The sequence below is a fragment of the Amphibalanus amphitrite genome, unplaced genomic scaffold, assembly GCF_019059575.1.
Source record: "Amphibalanus amphitrite isolate SeventyFive unplaced genomic scaffold, NRLGWU_Aamphi_draft 001354F_arrow, whole genome shotgun sequence".
NCBI lineage: Eukaryota > Metazoa > Arthropoda > Thecostraca > Balanomorpha > Balanidae > Amphibalanus > Amphibalanus amphitrite.
This window is the reverse complement of record NW_024882847.1, coordinates 115718-128629: the sequence shown is the minus strand read 5'-3', so window position 1 is coordinate 128629 and position 12912 is coordinate 115718. Positions and strand designations below refer to the sequence as shown.

The following is a 12912-nucleotide window of genomic DNA, read 5'->3' as shown; positions in this document are numbered from 1 at the left end:
TTCGACCATCTGATGATGCAGGTAAATCATCAGACATTTTAACATGCGCGACCGGAAAAGGTCTCAACTCTGACCGTCAATCCAGGTGTTTTAATAACCACGTTGAAATAACAGTCTCTGAAAAATCAATCAGCATACAAAACATTTTATTCTAGCCAGTCTTTGAGGTACAAACAGTGTTTCGGAGTGACGGAGCCCACGTCTGAACACTGGTCTATCACCTGAAACAAAGGAACGAAAAACGGTCAGTGTCATGACCTGACGCGTTCGGGCAGGCGCAAGCCTGCGAAGCACGGTAAGCGATAACTCCATCCAAGCAGTGCCATAATTTTGCAATGAGTTCACGATGCATACAAAGATTCATCATGGGGCCGAAGTATTATGGCAATTAGCCGCAATCAACAAACGGTAACGAGTCAGGTGAGGAACTGCAACTGTTGTCAAACGTGGTCCAACATACCTATCTCTCAGGAAGTTTAACCCGCGCCCCACTGGGGGGGGGGGGGCTATTTATAGCCCCCCTCCCGTTTTTCTGCAATAACTTCCAAACCGCTTGACGTGACGACGCCAAACTTTCAGTACCTTCGGCTGCATCAATTTGACACCTTGTGTCAAAATTTTAACTTCGTTACTACCATAGGTCGGCCGGAAATGACGTCAGAGTGACGTCATGTTCGGCCGATTTCGACGCAAAACATTGAACCACGGCAATCGCTCCCAAGAGCTCAGTTTTTAAGCTAGATCCAATTTCTTTGCATGAGAGGACTCAAAATAGACCGCGCTATCAAACTGCTATCTCGGATTTTCGAAATTTTGAAAATTTCGAAAAGTTGATATAATAAAATCCAAAACTTATATTTTTACATTTTTTCAAAAAGTTTTTGACTTTTCGAAAAAAAAACCGGAATATATGCGATAGAACGCATTATTATGACTAACTATAGCAAGTTTTAGCTAAATATCTTCAAAAATGGCAAAGTTTTAAGCATTATTGCAAAAAATTCACAATTATTAATTTTCAAATCAATTTTTCAGCACGTATTTGACATCGTACGCCAATATAAATAGCACCATCGTGTTCCTGAGCTCGAACTGCATCCAATAGACACCTTTTTTGTTGAAAAATTTTAACTTCAAAATTTGACCTTTTTTGACCTGAAAGTGACCTGACCTAAGCTAAATTCGACTCAAAATGACCTCGAATGACACAGACGACATTACATTCGAAATCTCTGGCCTAAATGGACCATAAAACATGTGTCACGTGACCGACGCATGATATAATATTTTCGTGACCTGTGATGACCTGACCTTGACCTGAAAATCAAACTACAAGTTTGGTACCCTCGGGGTATCTAGAGCATCTGTTCGCGAGTGTGTGATCCAAAAATGAGCCTTTTGACCTGACCTGTGACGTCATCGGTGACCTCGAGGTCAATGAAATTAGGTTTCGCTCGTCGACAGTTTTTCCGGGGCTATCAGAAGACGTTTGAATTTTGACGATCGGCCCAGTAGTTTCGGAGTTAGGAGGGGGGCTATGAATAGCCCCCCCCCCCCCAGTAGGGCGTGTTATACGCAGACCCCAGTGGGGCGCGGGTTAAATGTTATGAGCTCAATCACAATACTGGTAACAGTCTGCTCAAAATAAGCTTGTTCGGAGATTCACACGTGGATCTATTGCTCCAATCCACACATGTTACTCATAACCAGGCCAGCAATCAGCACTCTCCGAGGTGCGCCGTCGATTCCCACGCCTATGCGCGCCACCTACCGGGCAGATGCCGCACGGGGTTTTGACCAGGCCGACAGGTGGCAGCAGCGTCTGGGTAGCGCGGTACAGTTTCAGCTGCTCCTGGACCCCGCCGCCCGCCTGCAGTCGCCTTTCCACCTTGCCGTCATAGATGAGCGTGTCTAGGATCTTCTCAATGTCGGGCACGGATAAATTCACCTGCAAGAGAGAGGCGAGAGCTTAAAATACGGGACATAGAGCTACAGAAGAGATGGCATTAACGATTGCTTCAAAATTGGGTCAGCAAAGCATGGATTAATGTCGATTGAGTTCAGAGTTCTCATGACTTGAAAAAGGTGATGCGAATTAACCAACGCGAGAAGCATATTAAATAATTTCCGCACCGAAGGAGCTATCCTGCATTACGAGTGGAGCTGTTTTGTCTGAAAAGTGAACATCAAGAACCTGGCGAACTTGGCGTGTGTGATACAATAACGATTTTCTGTGCCATTTGATGCTTGATCCGATTTGGATTCGATGTGCAATTGGGCATAACTCGTGCATATATGAATGAATACAATCATTCAACGCTATTATTGCACATGATTATCACAGAAGCACGGAATAACGGTAAACAGAACACCCTTTTGTACTCGCATCCCAATAGAGGGAATTACTATCGAAACTGAATGATTGAAGCCAATCAAGCCATGCATGGGCTTGGGTTCGTGAGAACAGCCTGTCTGCTCATCAGTGCCTGGCTACCGGAAATCACATCCCTGAAATCCCGTCTCGAAGCAGCAGGAATAGTCAAGGCAGAGGGCAACGCGTTCGTCAAACAGTTCCACACGAACCCCGACGCATTTCTTGGTTGGGAGGTAAGTTTTCTGACTCACTGGCAAGTCTTTGATTCTCTCCTATGTGCATTTTTACACATATATGTAAAAATGCACTTTTTAAATTACAACTGGGCGTACAATATCTTCTCTGCTGGTTTGTACGAGATAATCGACTCACACATCTCCGAGTTTAGGAGCTAAGACAAATCATCGCAAACATGGACAAGATACATATGAACCTTTTCATCGATCGACAATCACATTTCCTCGTCAGGTACACAGTGACGGGACCATTTGGTTCGACCTGGACTGCATGGACCTGGACGAGCTGCAGTACTGTGGGTTCGGCTTTAGCGAGACGGATCAGCCGGCCGGCACACACCATGACACAGACGTCTACATCGCACACCGGAGGCAGGTGGAAGATAGGTGAGGATAAAAGAGAGGGAGGGAGAGCACAGAGAAAAGGTAGAGGGAAAGAGGACAGACGAGAAAGAGACACGCCCGTTCATCCTTGTCCTATGAGTCCAATGATCGTGTCGCGAGTTAGGGTAATGCAAACCTGATTTCCCTTCACCCCTCACAACGGACGTCTTTTCATCATGTCAAATCCATATTAACCCTGTCTGTCCCGCCCCGTCTCGTCCTTTTCATCTCCCCATTCGTTCTGTCCAGTTCATCCCATCCCTATCCCATCCCCGTCCGCCCAGGTACTCTGCCAGCAACTGGAGCACACCGCGGCTGGACCAGCACCAGGACGTGAGCTGCGACCACTGCGCGGTGCTGGACGGCAGGCTGCACGCCACCTTCTTCCGCAACCTCAGCACCGGCGACGTGGCGCAGGACGTCAGCATCGTCAACAGGACGTACCGCGTCAGCTGGGCCATCGGCGTGGTGCGGGACGGTCGCGTCAGCGCGCACAACTTCACTCCGCGCGCAGAGAGCGAGTACATGTGAGACCACGCCGCGGGGCGTACTGAATGGAAGCCGAGGGGGAAGGATGGTGGGATATTACCATCCTGAAACGGAGATGCGCTAAGCTAGCCTGGTATGATATTGGTATGATATTGCTGTTGATATGGAATTCACAATACAACACCTCAGGGTGTTAATCACAGAGATTGTCTTTGGAGTTGTGTTTTTTCAATCTCAATCGATAAAGTTACAACTAGATTGGGAATAACGCGTCAAAATCGCTCCATTTGTAAGTAATTGACTGCGACCTCATCGAGAACGCCCGACAATTCACACCCTTTTCTCCCGCCAGGTACATCAACTTTCTCGAGCCAGAAGCCACGGAGATGCCGAAGTTCGAGGTGCACCACGAGGTATCTGCGGCGGGGGCGCTGCAGATGGTGATGACGGCAGTTTTAGGATTCGCCCTCCTCTGTGAGCTCCTCTCCTGAGGCCAGCTCGACTACGGTGTTGTCGACAGGTGGCGAAATATAGGTAGTGTTATTTATGACGTAACCTCGGCTACGGCGGAACGTAGGATAGCTTATGAAAAGTGGATGTCGAATGTTCTGCGAATGTGCATGTCTGTAGGATCTTATAAGCGTGAATAGTGTGCATATTTGTTATCAGGAAGCACAAATATGTTTATATGAGAAGGTGAAGGTGTTCTGGGGCACTAACTTTACGTGGTTCGTACCTTGCTGATGCCCAGCTCGGAGATGTACTGGGCGATCTCCTTGGACGAGGCGCAGGAGAGGTTCCTCACGGCCATCGGACCGTCCGAGCTGGCAGCCGCCTGTTCAGCGCGCTGCTGCAGGAACTTGTAGCACTGCTGGTTGAGCACCTCCACGAACTCGGACTCAAAGTCCTGGTCCGAGTACCACGCGCCGCCCGTCACCGACTGGTCCGGCTCGATGTCGTACAGCATGTAGACCTTCTTGCGGGACGCCTGTGGAGAGAGGAGGTGTGATATCAAACGCGCCGGGTGATTGGTGGACGGAGACGCGACGTGTTCGTTGTTATTAGCGAAAACAAGTTGTACTGTCTAATTTGAGTGCAAGGTGGTAACTTCCGAATGCCAGCCTCCACTCTCCAGCTCTAGCGGCAGATTGATAACGAGAGAGCAATTCGATGTGTACATATGCCGAATAGTTACCTAGTACGAAAATCAGTTTCTATTCACTCTTGTAATAAATCGAATAGCCATACCAACTCAACTCGTACAATAATACGAAAAGATTATGGTCTTACCGCAACAGACGTCACTGATTTGATGAGCTTCTTTCCCTCCATAGTTTTCAGCAGTTTGTTCAGCTGGGTCATGCCAAGGTTTGATTTGAAGCGAATGTCGCGGATCCATATTCCCTGAAAAAGACAACAAAAAAAAAAAATGAAGATCAGAGCTAGCAAGCTTTTCAACCTAAGAAGAATTAGACAACACATTCGAAGACACGCAAGCCATACAAGAGTTGAAAAGGTATCAAGTGCACCCCTACAGAAGCGGCGGAACACCTTTAATTCAGGGGGGCCCTGCCGACTTTTGGTCCCATTCTTTCCATGCAACGCCCATAGGGCTAATGTTAAAATGTCAAAATCAAGGAGGGGCACGATGCCCCGGTGCCCCCCCCCCCCCGTTCCGCCGCCTATGCACGCCTATTACCGTAGCCCAGAGCAATTACTGTTTTATAGATGGCATATGTGAAAACACATCCCAGACAGCTGAAGCACAAATGTTTCGCACCACATCATTCAAAAGCAAACATTTCGTCGTCTATGCTTACTTTGTTGCCGGCCTCCTCTATGATGCCATAAACAATCTTTTCCTCGGCGTCGCCGCCCCGTGCTCGACTGGTGCCCTTCAATCGGTAGATGAGCTCGGAACCCTGCTTAAACAGGTCGATATGGCCCTGAAAGAGGCACGAGAAATAATGAGCAAAAGAACAGCTGATTAGTTGACCTTAGAATGTCATTCAATGTAAAAATGTTTCATAGAAGTGTTCAAACAATTATAATGACGCACTGAGATTGAAAGGCATTAAAATAACAATAAGCAATGATGGGTACAATAATGATCATTGGAATTCATATTGTACTTACATAGAAACATTCATAGTTACACATTATACATCTGGAATCCCACAGGACACTTGAAAAACATCAAAATGAAAGCAAGTGATGCATCAGTAAAGCACTGAAAGCAGTTAACAGCATGCCTATTTGCGAAGTCATTAGTGTTAATGAGGTAGCAGGACCTACCGCTGCCAGCAGGTTGTTGACCGCTTGAACACGCTCCTTCTGCTCCAGCTCCGGGTTGTCATTCTGGATGATCTTGTCTGAGATTCCCTTTGGATATGTGCGACATAGCTCCAAGATCCTGTGGTAAGTTAAGTCCAGATTGGAAATTTATATTCCATAAGAATATTGTTAATCATTGTACTTTGGTGAATTATATAGGTAATAATTGATGAGCAGGCAGTCACAAAACACATTGACATGGAAAATGATCTTGAAATCAATGAAACTTGGTGCGTAAGCAGTATATGTTAAATAACACCAATCATGGACCAATTCTTATCATACAGTGAGAAGGTAACTACTGCACCTAGTGTGCAGAAGTCATAGCTTAGAACTACCAACCAGGCTGTGCCAGAACAGGGGTTCAGCACAGGATCAGAGTTAGGGCATCGCATCACTAAAAATTTGTGCCACCTGTGTACACACAAGATCTTGTCAACATTACTTCACTTTACATTTGACCTCACTCATTCCTGATGCTGGTCCTTACCTTTCTTCAACTGGACCAAGAGCTGCCTCTGTGTCCTTTGCAGCACTACTGGAAGCCATCACTCCTAGCAGCCAGTCAAAGGAAGGAATAAGTTTGGTACCTCCTTGCCCTGAAACATCACAATCAGTCTTCCTTAAAACATATCAATATTTTACATGTGGTCAAAACATACACTATTAATTGATGCCAGTGTCCCAAAATATTTCGATTTGGGTGGGAAACGACATCCAAATAAAAATCATTTTGCACTCTCATCTCTAATATCTAAGAGCAATTTTCCACTACCAGCTTTACTGAGAATAAGCATTTGCATTGGTCATTTTACATATTAGGTACATTTTACCTCATTATATATAAATGTATGCCATTGATCTCTTTCCCACTCATTTTGGGCCTTATCTGACTGAGGAATTTTCCATTCTTATCCCCCTTTTTGGAGAAGAATTTTCTCTCTGACACCCAAGCCAAAACACAATTTTGGGACACTGATTGATGCAATGTCACATTTGTGGGTTTATACTTAATAGTGGCAACTGGAAACCTGAGTGGAAAATATTGAAAAAAGAAAAGGCACGTGATGTGTTATGTCAAAATCAGCCTGTGCATTTGCATACAACATAAATACAAAGCACCCATTGAAAAATAAATCAAGCAATATCATGACACTGATATATCCCACTGTTCACACCTCAATCAACTGATAAATTGATTATTGAGACGGACCCAAGGTTACATAAACCCCGACGGGCGACGGCTCGCCGCCGCACGAAGCAAGGACAATATTTTGAAGCAGCTGCGTATGATTTGACTACAGACATTTAGCGCTAACAGCTGTTGATTACCCAGTGCATTTATTTTGAAATTACCTAGTTATGAGAAAAACACTTCTTTGAGACTTAATGTAGCTTTATTGGCACTGATAACGGGTGACTCATTAACTTTTTTGCCATTGTCTTGTTGAGTTTGTTATCAGTTGTCAAAAAAGCAAAATCATTGTAGCCGACAGGTGGCGACATCTGGGTATCTAGCAGAAACCAAGCGCAGAAAGTAGAGTATCTTGGAAAGTAGCGCGTGGTCCGCGCCGTCCGCGCCAAAGATTATAATCCGCGCGTGGTCGAATTGGTCGAATTCGTCAAATTTTGGTCTATATGCCGGGACGTGATTTTGGTGTGATTAGCGTGACAGGAAGGGGTGCATCTCCTTCCATTTCATTCACTTGTATAAAAAAAAAGAAAACGGTCAAGGCCCGAGGCCCACGGTGTTCAAAGTCGGGACTGAGCTTATAAAATAAACTAGAGGCCTGTACACATTCAGCTGTTGTGCTGTTGTCAGCCGAGAAACGCTCACCCTATTGGCTGAAAAATTAATGACGTCATGTTGCACTTGCAACATGACGTCATCTCCCTGCTGACGGCAGCATGGGCTGACGAGCTGTGCTGCCAGGAGAAAGCAAGTGCAGAGATGCCGAGCCGTCAGCAGAATCCATAATTGACGCATTTAGACACTGGTAGTGGCGCATGTAAACAAATCACGTGCCACATTTTTACTAAGTACTGCAGATAAATGAAAATTCGGCACTGTATTGACGCTTTTCACGTTATTTTGTTTTCATAATTATTTATCAATGTAAGAAGAGTAAATATTTCCATTGCATATTATATGCAAATATTTTGATAATATACCTAGCTATTAAAATATTATATTAATAAAGGACATGAATATGAGACGATGTATTTGTTTACAAAGCACAGGGGAGCAATGCCGCTTCAACCCTATTGGCCGTAGTGTCTAACGGTGGCGGCCATATTGCGCAGACCAGAAACCGGCTGCCGCCTGTGTTGAGGAATAGGGAATTCGGGACCTCGATTTACGTTTGCGGCCGCCGTATCCGTTACGTTCAAGTTACGTAGATACGGAACCCGGCATCTTACGCAGAATTGAGTGGGGAACACGATCGTATATTCAGAATTCCTCAAATTCACTCGCCTGACCTACATTTGCCCCGGCCGAGGGGTTTGATTGAACCCACCTCGCTAATGCACCGCTAATTAAACTAGAATTAAGCGGTAAAGTGGTCGTATGCGGCAAAGTATAATGCAGAGTGACTGGTAGGAACCCGCTGTAAGGGTCTCAGGTCAACCGGTGACCTCTGAGGTCAGGTCAAGTGATCTAAGGCACGGGTTCGGTTTTTGGTAAATAACTTCGCCAAAAATGGCCGTAGAGCCGCGATTTTGGTATCATCGTGTTCAGCTAGCTCAGGCGCATCGAGTGATATACTTTTTGTTCGGGTCAGGTCAACTTAGGGTGTTGACCTCAGGTCAAGGTCAGGTCAGCACCCCCAGGTCACGAAGTTGGTCGAAAGAGGTCATGTCGCATATCATTCGATTCGGCAGGTCTTCCTGAGTCCATTGGTGGCTTTCCCGACTCGCTAGCTCAATTTGATCGGGAGTTATTGAAGAAAAATGGTGACCCTTGTGACGTCACAAATGACGTCATGCAAGGGCAACAATGCAAATATGAAGCATAGAACCTTGCAAAGAGTGCATGAAATCATGATTTTATATGCTTGAGATAGTTTCAGATCATTCTCGGCGCCAAAATAACAATTTTCATATTTCCCCATTGACTTATAAGGGTTTAACGTATTAGTTTCATATAGCTGATGATTTTTTAGGATTTCATCTTGTTCTCCACTCAATTCTGCGTAAGATGCCGGGTTCCGTGTCCACATAGCTTGAGCGTAACGGATGCAGCGACCGCAAACGTAAATCGAGGTCCCGAATTCCCTATTCCCCAGCACAGGCGGCGGCCGCTTTCTGGTCTGCGCAACATGGCGGCACCGTTGGACACCATTTGGCGGCCGATGCGCATTCCACATTATAGAGTTCAGTGTTACAAAGCCACATTTGTAGACAGTCAGCCACTGCTGACATTTCTCATCAGCCGAATGTGTACAACTCACGGACGTATAAATAAACTGGACTGACGATCCCAATGAACCTCCTATGGAAGATAGTGAAGCCGACAAGGCGCCATTTTACGTTGCCAAAAAGCCGTGCTGTGAAAGGTCATCGAGCCGATACAATTGGAATTGCGTCTAAACGGATGATCGGATCGAGATGCTGGTGGTACCGTTCGACGGGTAATGCTTTGAGGCAGGTGATGATGCATGTCACAGGTCATTCGGTGTCACGTGGCGCGTGCCACGTGCCGACAAAGTCAGGAGGGGCAAAAACCTTTAAGCGACGCTCCAAATTAAACGGTGGGCGGCACAGGTGCCAAATTCACAGGTCACACGTCCCGGTGTTCGACCATTAACATATGGTAAGCTCGGCAGCAGGGGGTGCGGAATGCACGCGCCAGGGGCGAAAAACATGTTTTGAGGAGGCATCCTCCGATTCCGGAAAACCTTGGCCTAGGCACACCAAATTTGGCACACTGACACGACTGGACGAGCGCTTTAACCCTCGCCCGCACATGGGGGGGGGTGGTTGCCCCCCCCCCCAGGCAGTCTTTCTGCTCTGCACTCAACATTTTTAGAGCTAGAAGGCTGATTTTTCGTATAGCTGCTCGTCTATCCTGATCCTTTCTTGATGTTCACTGAAAATTTCAAGTTTCTGTGATTTTTAGTTTCGGAGATATGACCTTGTTTTTCAGGTCATGTCATGACCCAAATGGCCAATTCTCAACATCTTGCGTTTGCCATGGGCCTTGTGAGCTTTTGACACCCTGATTTCGGCCTTTTTTGCCAGTCTTACCTCCCACCTATCATGGGACATGTTGTTCGACGATGTACAGGGGTCAAGGTCAGGGTCAAGGTCAACCTAGGTCATCTAAGATAATTGCGTTTTAGGCAAGCTGAATTTACTTTTTGTGAAGTTTTTTTGACTGCATTTTTGGTAAAAGCTTCTCAGATCATGATTTCATGTGATATGGACCCAAAAACAATCGGTGCACACATCAGTATACACACAGACACACACAGACATACAAACACATATAATTGACCTTGACCTAACTTGACCTGAAATGACCTCAGCAGCAAAATTCTGGTCGGATAGTGTGACAAAGAGGTTCTAGCTGGCTTGGCACCAGAAAACAGCATCGTCATCGGTATTTGATAAGCAGCGCACTTGATATCCAACGGTGACCCAAAACAGCAACATTTTTTAGTTTGACCTGACCTGGAAGGTCAATGACTGACCTGAGAAGGTAAAACTGGGTATCATTGGATTCGTCTCTTCCCAAAGAATCTTTTTGGTCTTTACTGCTAAGCTCTATCTCCAACAGGAACGAAATGGCGCGGGGGGGGGGTGGCAACCACCCCCCCCCCCCATGTGCGTTCTAGGATGGGAAAATGGCATGTGCGGGCGAGGGTTAAGGCGCTGTTCAAATAGATGTGCTGAGGTACACGGTGCACGTGCTGTGCACGTGCAAACCTTTTGACGTTGCACTCTGTGTCACATATACGGCAGAGCGGGTAGCGCTAGCAACCTCAAAGTGCCAAATTTACACAGGCCATCCAGAATGCATTCCCGCATAGTTATTGAGCATATCCATCTCCTGGTGGACCCCGAAGGTGCGCTCTGCACGTGCAAAAAATTGTCCGCGCCGGGCGGTGGGGATGCTTGGACACCCCATTTGGATTTATGTAAATATCTCGAAAACGGCGTTGTGTAGCACCGTCGTTTTTGGCACACCTTTTCATACATCTTTTTCACACATGCTGCGTAACTTTCAGACTTAGGTCACTCAAGGTTAGGTCATCAGGTTACGTTAATTCGGGCTCCAAAACTTTTAGCTACCCAGCAACGCAAATTTACGCTACCATCGCCCGGTAGCCCAGCATAGGCATCTTTGTTTCCACGTTGTTTGCGCCTGTAGTGATACTGTACCGCAATAACCATTATCTTCATCTTTCACCCATAGATGGCAGTAGCAGAGCGCCTGCATCTATGCTGTGCCGCAGTGCTTTTACAATACGAACTGAGCATTGAGCAAGCGCGGTGTAATACGATTATGTGGTGGCCTGGACGGTGACCGCGGCCAAGAAATGGTTCTAACTTGACTGAGCAGCGGTAAATCAGCGTCTGATATTAAGTTATTATTACGAGACCATATTTGGCCGGAATCGCTATTCGGCGTATGTCGGCGCGCACTAGCCGCGCGTTTGCTGTCTTTTCGTGGTTTCAAGCGTTCAAACATGTGATATAATGTTGGTCACATGCAATATGGTGGGTGTCAAGGTCACGTGAAAATTAGGTCAAGGTCAATGACCTTTAATGACCTTGGTTCACCTTTTCCAGTTTACATGTTCCTAGGACAATTTTTGGAGCTGATTTCGAATTTAGCATTCAGTTTAACATTTAAGAAGTTATAGTTTTAGAGCCTTCGATCGTAACATGCTAAGACGCCATCAGTGGTGGTTGACACTATGGATAAGCGGCATGACACCTACTGGTTGACCTGACCTGACCTGACCCGACCTGGCCTAAATGCATGAAAACATCAGCTGTGATAAAAACAAACATGACATTCCTGATAAATGACCCGTAGAACTCGCAACAAACTCAATTTACGAAGTTGAACTATACATATCAAAAGTGTTTTCAGCGCTCTTGCATGTCTCTACCGAAGGTTACTGTCAAAATCTTGTGGAGGGCTATCATGACCTGAAATAACCCCAGGACATAAGTAGAAGTCACAGGTGCAATTTCCCGACTGAATTTGTCACGTTTCTCTGCTACCCGTGTCCCGTTATTTGAGTGCATTGTTTAGTATGTTTATATGAGTTTCGTGCAACAGAAGCGCAGTTTAATTGTCTCCCATTGACTTACCTATCAGGTCGCAAAATCAACAGAACCCTAGGTCAGTGACAGTGAAATTCCGAGGTAGAGGTACTTTACGTTTTGTGGTGCTCTTAGTAATCGCTGCCAACGTTTTAGACCAATTGTTCAGTCTGTGTAGCTATGACGGGCACTATAACTTTTCCTAAGGTAAGGTCACTTGGACGTAACCTGATGACCTAACCTTGAGTGACCTAAGTCTGAAAGTTACGCAGCATGTGTGAAAAAGATGTATGAAAAGGTGTGCCAAAAACGACGGCGCTACACAACGCCGTTTTCGAGATATTTACATAAATCCACATGGGGTGTCCAAGCATCCCAACGCCCAGCGCGCACAATTTTTTGCACGTGCAGAGCGCACCTTCGGGGTCCACCAGGAGATGGATATGCTCAATAACTATGCGGGAATGCATTCTGGATGGCCTGTGTAAATTTGGCACTTTGAGCTTGCTAGCGCTACCCGCTCTGCCGTATATGTGACACAGAGTGCAACGTCAAAAGGTTTACACGTGCACAGCACGTGCATTGTGTACCTCAGCACATCTATTTGTACAGCGCCTTAAAGCGCTCGTCCAGTCGTGTCAGTGTGCCAAATTTGGTGTGCCTAGGTCAAGGTTTTCCGGAATCGGAGGATGCCTCCTCAAAACATATTTTTCGCCCCTGGCGCGTGCATTCTGCACCCCTGCTGCCGAGCATAACATATGTTAATGGTCGAACACCGGGACGTGTGACCTGTGAATTTGGCACCTGTGCCGCCCA

At 46.2% G+C, this 12912-nt stretch overlaps 2 protein-coding genes across 2 annotated transcripts; one reads left to right on the top strand and one right to left on the bottom strand.

Annotated features, from left to right (window-relative positions):
* Positions 1 to 129: 129 nt before the first annotated feature.
* Positions 130 to 6416, bottom strand: LOC122372379 (DNA-directed RNA polymerase III subunit RPC6-like). The gene is made up of 7 exons (XM_043349510.1): positions 6308 to 6416; positions 5779 to 5896; positions 5304 to 5429; positions 4774 to 4887; positions 4220 to 4471; positions 1772 to 1948; positions 130 to 221 (listed from the first exon to the last, which is right to left on the bottom strand). The coding sequence occupies exons 1-7, from the start codon at positions 6364 to 6366 to the stop codon at positions 147 to 149; spliced, it is 921 nt and encodes a 306-aa protein (XP_043205445.1). The 5' UTR covers positions 6367 to 6416; the 3' UTR covers positions 130 to 146.
* LOC122372380 lies at positions 2220 to 4224 on the top strand. Its single transcript, XM_043349511.1, has 4 exons — positions 2220 to 2607; positions 2843 to 2997; positions 3279 to 3521; positions 3836 to 4224. The coding sequence occupies exons 1-4, from the start codon at positions 2419 to 2421 to the stop codon at positions 3972 to 3974; spliced, it is 726 nt and encodes a 241-aa protein (XP_043205446.1). The 5' UTR covers positions 2220 to 2418; the 3' UTR covers positions 3975 to 4224.
* Positions 6417 to 12912: the final 6496 nt, after the last annotated feature.

Coding starts and splice junctions, on each gene's coding strand:
- LOC122372380 (XM_043349511.1), top strand. CDS start 2,419: ATGATTGAAGCCAATCAAGCCATGCATGGGCTTGGGTTCGTGAGAACA. Junction 2,608..2,842: donor ACGCATTTCTTGGTTGGGAG/GTAAGTTTTCTG, acceptor TTTCCTCGTCAG/GTACACAGTGACGGGACCAT. Junction 2,998..3,278: donor CGGAGGCAGGTGGAAGATAG/GTGAGGATAAAA, acceptor CCGTCCGCCCAG/GTACTCTGCCAGCAACTGGA.
- LOC122372379 (XM_043349510.1), bottom strand. CDS start 6,366: ATGGCTTCCAGTAGTGCTGCAAAGGACACAGAGGCAGCTCTTGGTCCA. Junction 5,897..6,307: donor CTTGGTCCAGTTGAAGAAAG/GTAAGGACCAGC, acceptor AACTTACCACAG/GATCTTGGAGCTATGTCGCA. Junction 4,472..4,773: donor AATCAGTGACGTCTGTTGCG/GTAAGACCATAA, acceptor CTCTCTCCACAG/GCGTCCCGCAAGAAGGTCTA.